Source organism: Exophiala xenobiotica, assembly GCF_000835505.1.
Source record: "Exophiala xenobiotica strain CBS 118157 unplaced genomic scaffold supercont1.6, whole genome shotgun sequence".
NCBI classification, from domain to species: Eukaryota; Fungi; Ascomycota; class Eurotiomycetes; order Chaetothyriales; family Herpotrichiellaceae; genus Exophiala; species Exophiala xenobiotica.
Genome location: NW_013562489.1, coordinates 172,701 through 190,256, shown reverse-complemented (window position 1 = coordinate 190,256; position 17,556 = coordinate 172,701). Strand labels below are relative to the sequence as shown.

Genomic DNA, 17,556 nt, shown 5'->3' with positions numbered 1-17,556 from the left:
GAATTGAAACTGGGTTATGGGGTTTGGAGTGGATGCAAGATTAGCCGGCGTTCACTGGTGCAATTGTCGTCAGAGGGAACTGGCAAAAAGCAGGTCGGCGCTCCCCTGTAAAGCTGTCAATCCGAGAGTGTGCCAGAAATCTTGCACTTTTGGCTGGTCAGAATCGACTTTGGACTGCAGCTAAAGATCTCTCTTCCATTCCTCATCCCTCCACCATCGCCGCGCCCACGCAACCTCTCAGAGCCTCTCAGTGCCTCTCTCAGGGCTTGTGCTTCGCTTTCTCTCCCACCTTCCTACCGAAACGACAACCGTGCACTTGTCTTGTCTTTGCGTCCCGCATACCTTTGTCTTCAGCGCGGTCTATCATCCTAACTCAATTCCTTTCCTCTGTTATTCCTCCCTTACCCGCCAGAGGTTGCCTCGCCAGAATCGTTCATATCCCCTCGAACTCGGCCTGCGCCCGATAATTCCGACCTCCAATTCCCTCCAAGCACAAACCATCACCCGCCTGGAACCCAACTCTCGGGCTACCTGTGTCACTCGCACCACCTCCCCAGCATTCCATTCCAGTCGCAAGAGAAAGACGGCACAGACATTGTCTATATTGTTTGTCAACTAATACCTCTCTCCGATATTCGCGCGTCGCAACGATGCAGTCTTGAGAAGGCTTGCGTGCAAGTTATTGCATCACAGATTTCCGATTGCAGCCATCCACCGTCGCCACACTCTTCAGCCCTTGTCTCTACCTTCGATATTCCTCGAGCCGAATCACTAGATCCTCGACAGATATACTATTTCGAGATGGATAATCAAGGCGGCGGTGCTGGGGGCTCCAACAACTCGAGCGACTTTGTGCGCAAACTGTATAAGTACGTTGAGCTACGGCCGACACTTTGAGCAGGTACTAATCTCCCGTGCGCAGAATGCTTGAAGATCCCACGTATTCCTCTGTAGTACGATGGGGTGATGACGGCGACAGTTTTGTCGTGTTAGAGAACGAAAAGTTCACCAAGTCAATTCTACCGAAACACTTCAAGCACTCCAATTTTGCCAGCTTTGTCCGACAGTTGAACAAGTACGACTTCCACAAGGTACGACAGAACAACGAGGAAGGCGGGACTTCGATATATGGTGCCAATGCGTGGGAGTTTCGCCACCCCGAATTCAAGGCCAACAGCAAAGCTACCCTTGATAACATCCGAAGGAAAGCTCCTGCTCCTCGAAAACCTTCGAACCTCAGTGATGAACAAATACCTATACAGCAAATTGACCTCATGAACCAGCAAATAGTAGCGCAAGCACAACAAATCGAGTCTTTAGTTCAGACCACAAATCAGCTACAGATGAACCACCAGATGGTGGTGCAAGAGCTCCTTCGGCTACAAAAGACCGCTATCAACCATGACCACGTTATGCAGGATGTCATGACATTTTTGCACACCGTAGATGCAAAGCAGCGGAGGGACAGCAAGGCCCTTTTCGCCCCGCACTCCGACCCGGCTCAGACAAGCACGACTTTGACCCCTACCAGCCAGACCATGCCTCAACAAGAAGATGATGTACCTGCATCGCCTCTGCAACATGCCTCAAAGCTACTGAGCGACCTCAATGCTGACGGTCAATTCAACATCACCAGCTTAGAGCAGATGAACACCCACATCCCCACTCCACCCGTACCTCAAGATCCTCGAAGTATGCAATTCCGAGGGCCCAACTCTGCCACGTCAAGTGGTAGTATGGGTTTTGTGAAGATGGATCCGACCCAACTGGAGACAGTCGTCTATCCGATGGGCACGAACAACGGGATTGACCCCATGTCTAGCGAATATATTAACAGCATCCCCTACCCGATGCCGTCAAAAGATACTCAACATGATCCTCGTGCGCAATTTGCCGACTCTCGTAAGAAGAGTGGTACATCCGATCCGGGCTGGAGTCGATCGCCGAGGATATTGTTGGTGGAGGATGACCCGACGTGCCGCCAGATTGGTGGTAAATTTTTGTACTCTTTCAACTGCGTTGTGGACTCTGCGTTCGATGGTCTCGAAGCTGTGAGTAAGATGCAAGAAGGAAACAAGTACGACATGATCCTGATGGATATCATCATGCCCAACCTCGACGGCGTATCTGCTTGTCATATCATCCGCCAATTTGACCGGACGCCGATCGTGGCTATGACCTCCAACATCCGTTCGGACGACATCCAGATGTATTTCCACCATGGCATGGATGATGTCCTACCGAAGCCATTCACACGAAAGTCTCTACTTGACATGTTGGAAAAGCATTTGATGCATTTGAAGAAGGTCCCGCAGATGGAAGTACCGCCGATGGCAGCGGTTGCTCCTGCTGGTGGGCTCCCTTCTACATCACACTCAGTGCGCGATGATATGTCAGCGGGGGCTTCTCCTGCAGGCTCAAGTGGGACGTGGAACTCTCCCAGCCAATATTCAGGAGCTTCACCAGTTAATCCCAACATGCACCTGGGTGCTATACCTCCTCAGCAGCACTATATCGACGCGAATGGGAATTTTACTGCATTTCAAAGTGGCCCACAAACACCGATGGGCATGCGACAAAATGCGATGCAGAATCAAGCGCACAGAAGAGGCCAGTCCGAAATGTCAGGAGTCGGCGATATGGGAAGCGCCAACAAAAGGCAGCGAATATACGCACCTCAACAATCAATGGCAGCCCCGATGCGACAATGAGAGACAACCTTCCGTCGCAATCTGACCAAATTATGGAGGATCATGGCCAACTATTGCCATGTATTGTTGCTCGTCGATGCCCGACAGATGTCCAATGGTGCCAATGAGCCCACCAGCTGCTTCATGTCAAAGGGGAAGAATAAGCACGCGAGGTGTCATGAGTGAACATCCTCTCCACATTGGGGACACGAGTTGATGCACTCACTGAAATCCGGACTCTGGCAACGCCGCAACTAGGGCGGTGGAACCTTGTGATAGGGATACACAGCAACCTATTTATGACTTGACGAAAACTAGCATTGGGAAAGGGGTTCGTGTATATGCCTCTGATTATACCCTTGTGACTGTGACGGAGCATGGGTTGTGCTGCCATGGAACTCTGTGTAGTCCATGGTAGACACCATTCCAAGAAAGTGTGTCAACATCACTGTTTATGATCCAAGTGGGAGGACGTTTGAGCGAGCTTCGTGAAAGCATTTCGTGCCTACGCTGTGGTGCAGTAGACAGACATCTGTTGTACAGAAAATCTATTATGATATAATATGGTGAGTGGTGTGGCACGTTGAGTGAGCTTCAGATACTCATGACAACGAAGAGAAGCACAGTGCTGGGATTAACTTCGTTGTACAACTGGTTCGGGAATCTATATTGATGCGCTGCGCGCTCAATGTATCGATACAATGGCACCATCCCATACCAGACGATATAGGTTCGTCAATCTGGTCACTCTTAAAAGGCCGTCGGTCATTGATACCATAGCTGGAAACATCTTCACCATCGATATCTCGTTCTCGTTCTCTTTCCTACCAGCTCCCAATATATGGATGAACAGCCTTGTTATGATGGACATTACTTTCCGGTGCCAGCACATGGATCCGGGGGTATACTGCTCAAGATGCTGCAAAGTCGTCATCATCTTCAGAAAGTCCACGTTTCTAACTCATCTTCTCCTTTTCCTTGTCCCACTGCTCCGGCGTCAGACACTTGGGTGTCCAGGCGTGAATGGCTGCAATTTCGGATTTCAACGCGTTATTCACCAGTCTATGCCGTGCAAGGAGTGTCTTCTTTTCGAACTCCGGCGACACGATGATTGCGTTGAACGCTTGCCCACACCCACCAGACATGTCTTCGATCGAGACGTACGTCGCGCCAATGGTCGATTTGAGCTTTTCGCTGAGTGAGTCTGGAGTGATGCCCGAAGATGCGGCCGTCTCGGCGGCGGCGGTGTCGGTTTGAGCGGCCATGGGTGTAGAGTAGCGGACAGCAGTGGAAGAGAGGGACCGGGAAGGAGTCTGGACGCTGGATTTACGGACCGAGGCGAAGAAAGTGCTGCGAAGAGAGAGTGTGGTCGGCAATGCTCTGCGGGCGACGGGCAGCGCTATTCGGAGGGTCATGGACGGTCGCTGCAGGTTGAATGTAGGAAGCTGGTGGTATTCAGGTGAGTCGAGGTGGTCGAGGTATCGCCGGCTTCGCTTGAGGTCTTGGATTCGGCACAATTTCTGGCTGGTTTGTCGATTGGTTTGAAATCCATTTTTGGAGAAGATGCAGATGAACCTCACAAGAATTGCGTCATTGGTTCGCTGGGTGGACCGACAACAACAGAATTTCCGGCTGTTCGCGACGCCTTACACACGAATACTTTGTTATACAACGCAAAGAGATGCTGTATGTGCCTAAAACCACTATCAGCCGGTCGCCCTAGACCACTGATGTTGCGTCATCTTTTATCTCAGGCTTTGTCAAGAACCCAGCCTTGCACCGTCGGCAGCTTCATCACCATCCGCAACATGAGCACCACCAATACATACAATGTCTCCCCCTTCACCACGGCCGTGGTCTCCTCCATGCGCCGCCTCTATCCTGAATCCCTGGCTGATAAATCCTTTGACAACACCGGCTTTCTCGTCCAAGCACCGTTCCTCTCTTCGCGCCCGCGCAATCGGAACTCCGTCCTCCTAACCGTCGACCTCACCCGCGCCGTCGCCGACGAGGCCATCGAGAACAACTACTCCATCGTGGTCTCCTACCATCCCATCATCTTCCGCGGCCTCAAGTCCATCACCACCGAAGACACGCAACAACTCTCCATGACCCTCCTTCTCGCGCACGGCATTAGCGTGTACTGCCCGCACACCGCCGTTGATACCGTTCCCAATGGCATGGCAGATTGGCTGTGCGACATCATCACCGGAAAGACCGATGTTCCCGAAGAGCATGCACATACCGCGACACCCTCGTCCCCAACGTCGGAGACTGAAGTCACTACCAGCGACGAGAGCGAGAAGGACTCGGACCACTCGCGGCCGTCGACGAAACCTACATCGCCCTCAGCAGCAGGGCAAGATGACCCCTTTACATCCACCGACACGCCCAAGCCCAAGAACTTGAGAATGTTCAGACAGAACGCGCCCCATCCTCACAGGACCTATTCGAAACCGACATACCCACGACCGACGTCGAGTTTCCACCCCGCTGTGCTGTCTCATGATCGAAGCGTAATCACACCCTCACCGCGATCTGCACTGGATGAAGCAAATCAATTCGTAGCATCTGACATATACAAGACTAGCAACACTGGCGCCGGCCGTCTGATCGAGTTCGCCGAGCCACAGCCCCTGACAGTCCTGATCACGCGCATTGCCCATGCCATTGGATTGCCCAAGGGCTTTGCCGTGGCGATCCCGCAGGGTCGGACAATTGAGGACATCAACATCTCGAGCGTCGCAACATGTCCGGGCAGCGGCGGCGGTGTGATCCGCGGGTGTCATGCTGATCTCGTGTTCACAGGGGAGTTGAGTCATCACGAAGCACTGGCCGTGACTGAGCGGGGCGGATGCGTGATCTCTTTGTTCCATTCAAATTCGGAGAGGGGCTATTTGTGGACGGTCATGCGCGAAAGGCTGGAAAATGAGGTGCGCGAAGAATGGGACCGAGTGAGGACGGAAGAGGGGTCGAAAAGCGGATTGGAGAAAGAGGCCAAGGAGATGCTGGACGATGGGAGCGTCGAGGTCGCGATGAGTGAGAGGGACAGAGATCCTTACGGTATTGTGGTGCTCGAGGAGGCTGCGGTGGAAGGCGTGAGGATTGGGTCTGGTTCTGGGTTGAGTGAGTGATGAGTCGCGGTCCCAACATACCTACAGCTCCGATGTGCGCGGCACGAGAAGACGCTGGATGCTTCACGGCTCACATGGGTAAGGAAAAGCGATAACGAAAGAATCGACCCTGACTGGGACATCCAGTCCTCATCAGACGAAATTGGGCGATTTCACCGGTGCTTACCATCGTCCACGGAGGTAACCGTTGTCCCGCATGCAGTGCCCTTTTGGATGCCAGCGTAAGGATGCGAAGCCGCACCTGCTGAGTAAGTCAGGGCTCTTTCTTCCCGCAACAGCATGGGTAATGCCCTGACCTGGAGATGACAGCGTTTAGGAATTGGCCGCAGGAGAGTTTGGCTGAAACGAAACGAGTGGCGGTGTCTTCCTTTCACCAACGTACCATATTACGATCAACGGCTGATGATCGAAAGGCCACACGGAACAGTCCTCTCATATTCCACCGTGCATGTGCACGTTTGAAATTCCGGCACAACACGCTGTGAAGGAAGCAAGAACGTAGGCCATCTAAGAAGTATGGAATGGTATCTTGTGGGAAGTCATGGGACACCCATACCTAGTTATGATTACACCAAAGACCCTGCTTATACCGGCTTGATATCCACGGATAGGAAGCTCCATCCCATGTATGCACGGTCAATCTAGCCAGTTTGAGAGGTATGGTCGAATACACACTGATTTCAAGGGCGCAGCAGCAATCGATTATATCCAAGAAGAATTACACATGGTTCGCGGGAATGGCACATCTATCGCTGTGTGCATTAGGTCGCATGTGACTGGAAGCGCAAGCACAATCAACCTCAAAATTAATGTCACACAACAGACCTCGTCCTAGGCGGTCCCGACAAAACCAAGGGACGAGCATGTTTTCATGTTCCAACGCCACGCTATGCAAATCAATGCAGCTCAACGCGCGACCTAACCAGTGCATCGTTGCCACACAAAAGAGTGAGGCACGGGAGCACGAAATTCCAACCAGAATAAAGAAATACATTTCATACGACGACACCCTCCCTCATCGTCTCAAGCGTCTTCTTTCCTACGCCACGCAGTCTCGTCAGATCATTCCAAGAACTCAACGTGATTCCCTCATTTTCTTCTTCACCGTTGAGAAAGTCCACGATTCCTTCTGATCTCTTCGCGCCCAGACCACACAGAGACTTGATCTTGGCCACGTCGCGCGTATTGAGCACGTCGAGAAGATACCGCGTGCGAGGAGTCATAGCGTCGGCATGGCTGTCATCATGACCGAGGGGATTGGGCGACGACACCCTCATTCTGCGCTTCGGCTTAGGTTTCCTGGTTCTGCCCCGTTGGGACGATTCGTCATCATCGTCACTGTCTTTGTACGCTGACTCTGCGCCCTCGTCATAATAGCTCTCATCACCGTCGTGATCATCTCGTGCCTCATCTTTTGACGATCGCTTCACCGGTTCTGGCTTGACTGCCGCCGAGGTCTCCTCTTGCCGCCGTACCGCAACCTTCTCCTTCAACCTCTCAATCTTTCCTGCCAACTTCTCATTGTCCGGAAAATACGGCCGCGCCAGCTCGTACATTTTCAGCGCACTCAAGTCCTCACCCCTGGCTTGATGCTGCTTCGCCATGAGCAAGTAACTGAGACCCTCGGCGCGTTCGCCTTCTTGACCCTCGAGTCGCTTCTCGATTGAGTCCAGCCGGCGCTGGACTTCTTCCGATATCGTCTTCGTCGGCACCGGGTCTGGTGCGTTCAGTGCGCGGGCAGCCAGGATCTCCGAGACTTTCTGTTCCACTAGAGATTCGATCGAGGCTTTTGTCATGCCGGCGGGTTCAGGGCCTCGGCAAATGAAGTTCGGCGTCGGCCGCGACGCTTTGGACGGTCGGGTTGAGGCAGTCAAGGATGTGTCTGCCGTGCGTTTGAGCGGGGAGGATTTCTGAGGGAGAGGCCTGGCTATGGCGGATCTGTTGAGGTCGGAGAAGACTGAGAACGCTTTTGGTGGTTTCTCATTCTTCCCACTATTGTCTCGGGTGGCAATGAGATTCACGTTGATGCTGTTTGTGAGTGGTCGCAGTGGTTGACGTTGCATTGTCGGGCCACCTAGAGGTGCCCCAGCAACTTGTCGTGGTGGACCTTTGAAGATGGGTTCATTTTCGAGCTCACGGACCTCGATCTTTTTGGTTCTGTTGGCGAAGTTCAGAGAGCTCAAAGTGTCGAGATGGAATGCTTTGGTCGGCGCGAGATTGAGTATCATTACTGTAAAGCCGTTGTTCTGTCCGAGCGAGAGGATTCGTGTCATTTTGGATTCGCGGTACGGAATTCGTTGCTGTTTCTTGCTGATAGCTTCGACACATTGAGCCAATACGAACAGGGATTTGTTAATGCTCGCGGACTCGACCATTCTGTCCTTGCCATTCCCTGTTCGTCGGTTGTCTTCAGAACCAGCAAGGTCGATGGCCGAAGCAGTGCTAACTCTTGTTTCCGTGGGACTTGATATCGTGACTTTGACGCAAAGAATGGCGTGAGATCGAGAGGAGTGAGCGTTCAGTTTGGTTGCGCCTGTGCTTCGGTTGGCGTTGGCCTTGTCATAGAGGAGTTCAAAATCCTTCAGTGATCCGCAAGGGACTTCTGTCAATCCTACGACGACTGTCTTGCCACCTTCGGCTTCTCTGATGGGCAGACCGGTCAGCGTTCGCTTCTCGGGCGCGTCGAAGAGGTCAAAGACTCGGTCGTTGTAGATTTCGTAGTAGCTCATGGACACTGCCACTGTCGTCTCGCCATTACTGCTCTTCTCAATGGCCCGACTCTTTCTGTATATGTTGCTGAGCAGTCGCGGAATCATGCCTCTGTCTGCGAGTGATTTTCCACCACGCATTGTATGTGTCTTTCCCGTTCCCGTTGAGCCATAGGCGAATATTGTGATATCGTAGCCGAGGAAGAGATGTTTGACCGTGGGAGCGACTGTACGGGAGCGTTAGTCCTGGTTCAGGCTGCTACAGGCTCTACAAACCTTCGGTGTCAAAGATCTCTTGCTGAGTAGCATCTTGCTCGTAGACACTGTTGAATTGGAAGCTGTACTCCTCGGACAGATTTTTGGGGTTCGGTATCTTGATTATCGTGTTGTTGCCATCTCCGCCGGTATGGCTGGTTACGATTTGGTCTTTGTCATTTTCGGACTTGAGAAGAGGTCGTACACGCGCGACGACTCTGACACTCATCTTGGACTTGATGTGCAGTATTGATAGCACGACTCTGCTCGGCTTGCGCAGGAAGTCATCTTAGACACCGATGCCGCATGGAAAGGAAACATAAAGTGGTTGCCACAGCAACCAAAATCTATAGCCCTTGCACGCCTAGGAGACTCGCCATTTTAAGTCACCAGCATGATTTCTGGGCTCATCAATCTCTACAGCGACTAGCAAGCGATGGATCCGAATGGACGAGTGGCGGTGGAGGAATCGCGAGCAAAGGACGATTTGACTGATTGACTGTATCGAAAAGCCCAGGGAGTAAGTAGTGCTCGCACGGACGAGGCGCACTCTTCTCTTGAGTTGGCAGAGGAGACGGGCAGGTTGAAAACACATTGACTCTTTGATCTGATGAAACCTTCATATGAAGCTGAATAAATATCTGGTCCCTTAACCAGAATGTGTGATTTACCAAGTGGCGGATTGACTTACACTCGTGCTTGATGTAAGTGCACTCCATAGAGCATCACAACCCTCCTTGAGCGTCGGGAGCGAGCCAGTTGATCCGGACCATTCGTTCTGCGTAAGTGACGGGAGGACCGTCTGACTTTGTCGATCGTTATGATGTTGTCTGCATTCTGTCTTGCTGATTCGTCTTCCCGAACTCTCAATGCACGCGTTCTCGCAGTTCGACTCACAACCAGAGATCAGCAAACCTTGATCCGCCACGTCTGATCTGGTCTGATCACAAGGAGTGCCACTCCCTGGGAATTCCACCAGTTGATCCGAGGCCGGTGCTCACGAGTACAAGTACCTCCCTTCTCCCACCTTGCTCTTCGTTTTTCTTTTTTCTCAAGTGCGTAGGCAAGTTGCCTAGGTGAGTATACAAAACTGAGGCGCCTTGCTCCAGGACACGGGCGATGAGTACTAAACTCCCTTGCTAGTGGGCTCTGCTCACCCTGCTGTTGCTGGCGACCTGGAGAAGGCGGGTGGTCGGAGTGGTCTGATGAGTACATCTTGGACGACATTGTTTTTCCAGACCCGGGTCCTCAGCTGGTGAGTCTTGTTAGATCGTCTTAGTGCTGACATCGACGCAGCTTTGTTTCTGGCAATCAATGAATTTTCATCATTTTCAAGCTTTATGCTTGTTCATGGAGAAGAGTATTTGTGCCTGCAGACCTCATCGGCGGTTGAAAGCAGATACGAAGTTGGAGAAGCAGCTGAGCCGACGTCGCTTGTCTCGCTTACCACTGCCCGATGGTGGACGAGGCCCCCGAGCCCGCATCATGACGCCGCCTGGAAGAATAGTTTTTCCACATCCCGACAACATTGTGGTGCTTGGTGGGTGGCTCGGTGGTTGCCCAATCGACACCGCAAGAAGCAACACCAAACAACCTGCTGCATCGTGGTCGGCTGCGATTCGAACCACCACATTTGGTGCACTTACCACACCACATTCCACGTCTGTTCTTCGGGTACCTGCGCTTCCTTTGCAGCCCAATCCATGTCAGTCTTTATATGTGGCGCATACTCTTTGAGCTCCTCCCGAACACGATGCAGTCCATAGTTGCGGCCTGATTACCTTGGTCTCCTTCCTGAAACGCAAAGTCTCGCGACAACCCTCCCATAAACAGAAAACAACAACTACGGTCCTTGCCAGAGCTTGGAGCCTCTCGAGACGCAGGCACCTCCTCACTGCGCACACTGAATCCGCTCTATACCTTTTGGACACCACCGCGCAACTCCCCCCCCAAGCGCTGTGTCATGGCGACAACGGAAGTTTACGTCCGGGAGACGCGACGACGGTACAGATGGCCAGAAGTCCAACTCAACCTGTGGATTTTTGTCGTTCTCGCAGGTGCAGCCACAGTACTAGGAATAAACGCATGGTTTATATCCGTCCAGAATCAATTAAGAGTTGGAGTGCCTTGGTAAGCACGGTCCCTGGCGCATTGATGCCCGGAAGGACACCCGGTATTGACATGTCACTCATGGCAGGCTGTTTACATTTGCGGTCATTGCCGGAGGCCTCACGATCCTGTTCCTCATCATTATCCTCATCCTCGCCGGACGGCGCATGCTGATACCCGGCGGAATTCTACTCGGCTCGTTTATCCTATTTGTGTTATGGGTGACGGTACTTATCGAGACAGCTATTCAGTTATACGGAAGCGGCAATGTGAACAGCAATTGCAACACCTATGTCAATAATCAGGAATACAGAGGTGTCTCAATAGAGACCTTGGCTTGGTTGACGCAGAGCAATATCTGTTCGTGTTGGAAGGCCTCCTTCGCGTGGTCCATCATTTTGGCTGTGTTGTTTCTTTGGATGATGATATTGTCGTGGCAGGTGCAAAACTACGATGATTGAAGAGGAGGGTACATGTGCATTCTCTTTGTGTTTTTGAAGAAGGTAATGAATCTTTAAGCATACGTGGATGGAATGTTTGATGCTTGCATGGGTTGAGCTGAGAGAGTTGTGAGCCCATTGACGATACGTACGCATATATGGCATGGAGTTAGGCTTGTCGATATTGTATTTCGTTGGTTTTTCTTGTATCTATTGCATGCTGTTGTTGCTAGGGGCGATCATATTGACCTCTGTTGAAGAGGCACTGTTGGATGCATTGAGCAGGCAGATTTGGCAGGCATGGTCTAGTGGAAACGGCAAGGAATTTCATCTGCAAATATGTTGCTCTGCGAAACAACGTTCACCGAGTCCAGAGTCTCTGAAAAGCAGTTGACAAACAGCAATAGAGACCGCACTAACGATGTCTTTCCTCTCTTCGGATTTCCAAGATGTGAAGCCGTGCATATTGCTACGCCCAGCACTGCCAGTAGCATTATCGATCATTCCTTGATGAACTTCGACAGCTGGGTGTTCATAAACTCGATGTCCTTCTCATTCAATCCTCCACCAGCGGTATGGCCCCATGTAGACTCGATCACCGCCAGCGTACCACGTTTGAGATAGTTGGCCTCAATCTCCGAGTCCTCGGGAGGAAAATACTGATCCGTCCGACACGGCATGAGCAGGGCCTTAGCTTTGATCCCCTCTAGAGCTTTGACATACAGCTCATCATCTGGAATCGCACCACCCAGCTGGCTCAGTTTTGTGCTGTCTTGGGCAAGACCCGGAATCACCAAGCCCACATCGCCCATCTGCCACATGCGTGCTAGGATCAGCAGATCGTCGGCATCCCAGGCCTCGTAGACTTCCTCCCTCTTCTGCATCCACCCCTCGATAGTGTCTGCACTGAAAATGCCGGCCTTGGTGAACTCACGGTCGCGAAACCATTTCGTGCTGGTCAACCACGCCGCATACGCGCGCGCAAAGGCTCGGAGCCCGTGCTTGGGCGTGACTTCCTTGAGATTGGCACCGACATCCTCCCCACGGGCGACTTTATCCTTCATGGCCCGCCACGCGATGTAGTCGATGGAGTTTGTCAACGCGGACACCGGTCCTTCGATAAAGGCATAGTTGTGCAAGCTCGTCCGGGCCGAAGAGCAGATGGCCACAATCCGCTTGACAAAGTCCGGGTACATGACGGCCCAATGATAAGCCTGCTGGCCGCCCATGCTGAACCCGACGACGGCTTCGAGCGACGCCACCTTCAAGTGCGACGTCAAAAGGGCGTACTGTGCGTTGATCACGTCTTGGTAACGAAGTTCGCCCGGCCGAGGGAAGAAAGGCTTGTTTGACGGCGACGAACTCTCGCCGTTGCCGAGCATGGCGACCACCACGACGTGATACGGCGCCAGGACATCGTATGGCGCATTGGTGAACGTCAACGTGGTGTTGATGAACCCCGCATAGCAGGTCGGTATCAGGACGACGCCGGCTGTCGATGATGGGTTGAAGCTTCGATAGGCGACTCGCACTTCGTGGAGAGTCGTCCCGTTGGAAAAGGTGAAGTCCGGGATCTCATAGTACTCGACTCCTTCGCGACTTGGAGGCGGCATGGCACGCAAAGGCAAGGGTTCTCAGACTTCTACCAGCACAGTAGTTATATTTTCGGTGATAAGTAATATAACAAAAAATCTCCACGGGTTGTACGGAGTATGATGTTCAGTATTACCCTCAGTTGTGACGGCGGAGTTGGACATTGGGAGTTTCAATCTATTAGTTAGTATGCACCAAGATCCCCAAGACGTAGGATAGCCTGGTGCTTTGCCGCCAAAATTGTCTGCCGGTTAGAGGCCTCTGCCGGCAAACTACCAGCGAGCCAGGCAAGCCGCACACAATTTTCGCGGCAAGTACCAGCCTGCAGCAAAAGATATCTTCAAGAACTCGACATTGTCCCACAATCCAACACGATTAAGCTGATGATATTCATAACGTCGTAACATTACCCAGACGATGCCATCACAGTGGGTGTCAAAGCCCTCCCCAATCAGTGACCAAGCTCATGCCACACCAATACCTTGCTATTGTAGGACGGTCCAAGGCTTCCATTCAGAAACAAGCATGACCAAGCAATATTCAAACTTCCATGACTCTCGCTCTCGAGCGAGCCTTTAGCTGCTTTGTCCGAACCAGTTTCAACTCCTCACCAATTATCCTCGCATCTCTCCACTGCTCCTCGAGATTGCTCATGCGAATCGCAGCCAGAACCGCGAACACCCCAGCCCGGAACTTCTGAACGGGCCTCAACTTTGTCTCGTACTTGTGGGTGTCCAGTGAGACCCCCATCTCGTCCAGAATCCGCAGATCGACTTGGTTACTGTCTCACGGGTCAGTCTAATGGCCGGACTAAAGCGGGAAGCGAAAAGTCGAGAAACATACCATTGCACTCTCATTGCCTCGCCCTGTTCGAGAAATGCTTTGCTCCAAGCCAGATCTTTTCGGAGCCGCTCTTCTCGTTTGCACCTGGCCTTCAGCCACATGACCTCTTTGATTAGACCTTTCATCTCCTTCTGCCGGATTTCGTCCTTGCTCGATTTGCCAGAACTGAGTCGCTCGAGCATCGTTTCGTACTTGCTCTGCAAAACTTCCAACTCGTTCTCGACAGCCTCAGCTTTCTTGTTGGCATTGCTACGCTCTTCCCGAAGACGGCGCAGCTGCTGCTTCATTTCGCGTGCTTCACCATCGCGGGTGCTGACTCGCGTGGACAAGTGATTATTCTCTTCTTGCTCATGACGGAGGCGCTTGACTTGTGTCTTGAGGTCTTGGATTTGTCGATCACGTTTGCGTAAGTCGATTGAAATGCTGTGTTCTTCATCTTGCTCCTTTTGCAGGCCATCAAGCTGTTCCCGCAGATCCCGCACCAGGTCATTCTGTCCAGCGATTCTGGCCTGCAAAGAGTCAACCTCGGCAGAACGAGCTTTGAGAGAAGCTTGTAAATTCACAAGCTCATCTTCGTCAACAGTGGCTCGGCGGGCTGTCCGCTTGAGATCACGATTTTCCGAAATGAGAACCTTGACCTCTGCTTGAGCATCGATAAGGTCTTGTCGAATCTTGGCCAGCTCCATCGAGTGTGACGGGGGAGGAGAAGCAGACGGAGACTTAGATTTGTACTGAGCAAGCTTTGCCTCATGCAGTTCTCGCTCAAGATCGTTGATGCGCATCTTCAGGTCGCGGTTGGCTGATTTCAGATCTGCCTCTCGTTTGGCAGTAGTCGTCGCATTTCTTCTTGCTTCTGCGAGGTCACGCGTGAGTCCAGACACATCGGCATCCGGAGACGGGACAACCCTAGATTGGCTGTCAAGCATCTCCTCCAGGTCTTTGATTCGCGACTCCAAACGAGCAACCTTGTTCTTGGCAGAGGTGAGCTCCCGGTCTCGGTTTTCTCCACCACTGACCTTCTGTACGCGAAGGCTATCGAGCTCCGCGTTCAGACGAACCTCTTCTTTACTAGCTCGTTCGAGTTCTGCATTGAGCTCGTCTTCAAGCGTCTGGTTTGCTTCGACAAGGTTTTTTCGCTCCGCAGTCAAGCGTGCCACGTCTTTCTCCAGCTTGACTTTGAGCCGCTTCAATTCGCGCTTTTCCTGGTCGACGTTGAAGGTATCATCGTTGGGCTTTTGCGCATTCAAGAGCTTCGCTTCCAAACTATGCCGATCTTCTTCCGCAGATTTCACATCAGCACTGGCATTCCGCAGTTCCAAGTTGACGTTTGTAAGTTGGTCCTGTAGTGCTTGTTTCTCTTGTCGGAGTTTCTGCACCTGAGCATCGGCAGTAATGGAGTATTTCTGTTGTTGGCGCTCTGCAAAGTCGTGCTCTTGCTCAATATCCGCCTGCAAGACCTCGATCTCTTCTTCCAACTCAGCTACCTTCTCCTTCAACGCAGCTTGTTCCCGAATCGAGATGCGAAGCTCTTCCTTGGCATTATTCAACTCCACACGACTTTCATCTGCGAGCGTCCGCTTAGCTAGAAGGTCTTGGTGAAGTTCATCAATCTGTCTGGACAGGACCCTCTCTTCTTGCTGGTGTCGTTGCTTTTCGCTCTCGATAGCCTCCTGGAGTCTCATTTCCCGTCCAGATAAAGTTCCTTGAGCATCTTGAAGTTTGTCTACCGTGCGTTGCAAGCCCTTGGCCTTTTCTTCCGCTTTCTGCGAAGCTGCTTCGAGTGTTCTTCGTTGAGCTTCCCACTCTTCCAAATCCGCTGCATGATCGCTCTCCTTCGCATTGACTTCGCGGTGCAGTCCATCGACCTGTTCGTTCAGGAGATCGACTTCATGTTTGTGCTGCGACCGTAGGATGTTTTCGTTTTGCGCCGACTGCCGTCGCTCCTCGTCGAGTGCAGATTCGAGGTCTTTCATCGACTTCTGGGATCTGCTAAGGTCTTTCTGCAACTCGGCGGACTCTTTCGTCAAGGCATCGTGACGTGTCTGTAGCAGATCCTTTTCTTCACTCTTGACCTGGAGCTCCCGCTCGCTTGTCTCGAGTTGCTTCGCCATACCGGCCAATTTGCGTTCGAGAGTGTCACGCTGTTGATGGACAAGTTCGAGCTCTTGCTGCAATTTCCTGGCGTCAGACGCGCCTTCTCGCTCCATCTCACGAATGTGCTCCCGCAGTTGCCGCTCTGATTCGGATTTTTCATCGGCCTGAGTTTGAAGCGCCTCGTATCGTTCCTGCAGATCTTGGAAGTCGTCTTCGAGTTTGTTCGCCTTCTCTTCCAGCTGTCGACTCAAACCCTTCGTGGTGAATGACTTGTTAGCCATTTCGTCTCGAAGCTCATCCAGATCTTCTTCTGCCTTCCGCTTGTCTTCAAAGGCCTCTTCTTTATCTTCTTTTGCCTCTTGCAACTCTGCTTTCGTACGTTCAAGATCCTGCTTGAGGTCTTCAATTTCTTGTCTGGCAGAATCCAATTCATCTTCGGTTTCGGCAGCATTGTTGGATTCTTTGCTAGCTTTCATTTTCAGCTCGTCAATCTGATCATCCCGCTCATCGACCATGCGTTCCTTTTCGCGTAAGTCAGCCTGCAAATCCTCAATTTCAGCTCTCAGCTTTTGAACCTCGGACTGCTCTTGGCTTGCAACATGATCTTTCTCATCCTTAAGACCCTTGATTTGTTGGTCTCTGGCTTTTAATTCTGAGCGTAGAGTCTCAAGCTCCATGCGAAGACTTTCGTCGACCTGCTTCCTTCTGATCCGCTCTTTGAACTCCTCCAGTTGCAATCTGTAGACCTCGGCATCCTTTTCAGCTTGCGCAATGTTCCTCTTGAATTTGTGTAGCTCGCGCTGCATGGTGATGCGATTGACCTTCAAGTCCGTGTTCTCCTTGAGCGCAGCCTGATTGAACTCATTTCCTCGTTTTGACAGAGCCTCCTCCAGGAAGTGTATCTTCATTTTCAGGCCGAAATTCTCTTTCTCGATCTTGTCGATAATGCTCTCCTGCTCGCGCAGCGTCATCATGTTCCCGTCGTTAACAAGACCGCCAGCTTCGCGTCCTGGTAGCTGCGCAAGAGGAGTACTTCGAACACTGCTGCTAGCGTGCTGAGGTATGGGAGTGTCGTCGACAGCCCTGCCGGCCGAGCTCGAGGTGTCTTCGCCATCCAAACGCGACAGATCACTGAGTCGCGGCAGTGCAGGGGTGCGGCCATTTGTGAGGAGAGATGGTGTGCTTGACGCGCCCAGTTTCTTGCTAGAAAGCTGGCGCGCGATGTTGTTCTTTGCTCCACTCTTGAGGTAGGGTGTGAATTCGGAGCGACCTTGGTTCCCGTTGGGAAGGAGTCGCAGAGGGTCTCGCGTTCCAGCTCGAGGAGTTTTGAGGTTCATCCCCTGTGACCTTGCACTCCGCATTTGACTGATGAGATCACCATTTTGCCCTGGTATGTTAAAGGATTTTTCGGGGGATATATCTTCGAGTCGGTCACCACCGGTGGTGAAGAATGAGCCGTCGTTTGTTTGTGCAGGGGTGTTGATGTATCGGTCCATGACGGGAGTGAGGGCACAAAAGCCCTGTTCCGTCAATGGTACGCGTGAGGGACCAAAGCAATATTGATTTAACAGTAAAGCATACTGTTTGTGCAAGCAAGACAACAAAAGGTGTGATGGACTCCTCTATGTTGATGTCTACCGAAGCGGAATAGTGTGTTTTGGTTGGGGTCCCGAACCGAGCCTCCCACAGC

The 17,556-nt window shown here is 52.0% G+C and overlaps 7 protein-coding genes across 7 annotated transcripts; 2 read left to right on the top strand and 5 right to left on the bottom strand.

The window, feature by feature from the left end:
• The first annotated feature begins 133 nt into the window (after window positions 1–133).
• Window positions 134–3,536, top strand: PV05_09358 (uncharacterized protein). The gene is made up of 2 exons (XM_013455689.1): window positions 134–869; window positions 923–3,536. Exons 1-2 carry the CDS (start codon window positions 802–804, stop codon window positions 2,709–2,711), a joined length of 1,857 nt encoding a protein of 618 aa, XP_013311143.1. The 5' UTR covers window positions 134–801; the 3' UTR covers window positions 2,712–3,536.
• On the bottom strand, window positions 3,268–4,215 carry PV05_09357 (uncharacterized protein). The gene has a single exon (XM_013455688.1). It carries the CDS (start codon window positions 4,103–4,105, stop codon window positions 3,647–3,649), a length of 459 nt encoding a protein of 152 aa, XP_013311142.1. The 5' UTR covers window positions 4,106–4,215; the 3' UTR covers window positions 3,268–3,646.
• Window positions 4,216–4,349: 134 nt separating this feature from the next.
• Window positions 4,350–6,450, top strand: PV05_09356 (YbgI/family dinuclear metal center protein). Its single transcript, XM_013455687.1, has 2 exons — window positions 4,350–6,072; window positions 6,134–6,450. The coding sequence occupies exon 1, from the start codon at window positions 4,379–4,381 to the stop codon at window positions 5,822–5,824; it is 1,446 nt and encodes a 481-aa protein (XP_013311141.1). The 5' UTR covers window positions 4,350–4,378; the 3' UTR covers window positions 5,825–6,072; window positions 6,134–6,450.
• Window positions 6,451–6,520: 70 nt separating this feature from the next.
• On the bottom strand, window positions 6,521–9,056 carry PV05_09355 (uncharacterized protein). The gene is made up of 2 exons (XM_013455686.1): window positions 8,809–9,056; window positions 6,521–8,759 (listed from the first exon to the last, which is right to left on the bottom strand). Exons 1-2 carry the CDS (start codon window positions 9,014–9,016, stop codon window positions 6,820–6,822), a joined length of 2,148 nt encoding a protein of 715 aa, XP_013311140.1. The 5' UTR covers window positions 9,017–9,056; the 3' UTR covers window positions 6,521–6,819.
• Window positions 9,057–9,385: 329 nt separating this feature from the next.
• On the bottom strand, window positions 9,386–10,225 carry PV05_09354 (uncharacterized protein). The gene has a single exon (XM_013455685.1). The coding sequence runs from the start codon at window positions 10,012–10,014 to the stop codon at window positions 9,694–9,696; it is 321 nt and encodes a 106-aa protein (XP_013311139.1). The 5' UTR covers window positions 10,015–10,225; the 3' UTR covers window positions 9,386–9,693.
• A 1,347-nt stretch (window positions 10,226–11,572) lies between these two features.
• Window positions 11,573–13,091, bottom strand: PV05_09353 (uncharacterized protein). Its single transcript, XM_013455684.1, has one exon. It carries the CDS (start codon window positions 12,947–12,949, stop codon window positions 11,837–11,839), a length of 1,113 nt encoding a protein of 370 aa, XP_013311138.1. The 5' UTR covers window positions 12,950–13,091; the 3' UTR covers window positions 11,573–11,836.
• Window positions 13,092–13,246: 155 nt separating this feature from the next.
• Window positions 13,247–17,480, bottom strand: PV05_09352 (uncharacterized protein). Its single transcript, XM_013455683.1, has 2 exons — window positions 13,773–17,480; window positions 13,247–13,710 (listed from the first exon to the last, which is right to left on the bottom strand). Exons 1-2 carry the CDS (start codon window positions 17,360–17,362, stop codon window positions 13,470–13,472), a joined length of 3,831 nt encoding a protein of 1,276 aa, XP_013311137.1. The 5' UTR covers window positions 17,363–17,480; the 3' UTR covers window positions 13,247–13,469.
• Window positions 17,481–17,556: the final 76 nt, after the last annotated feature.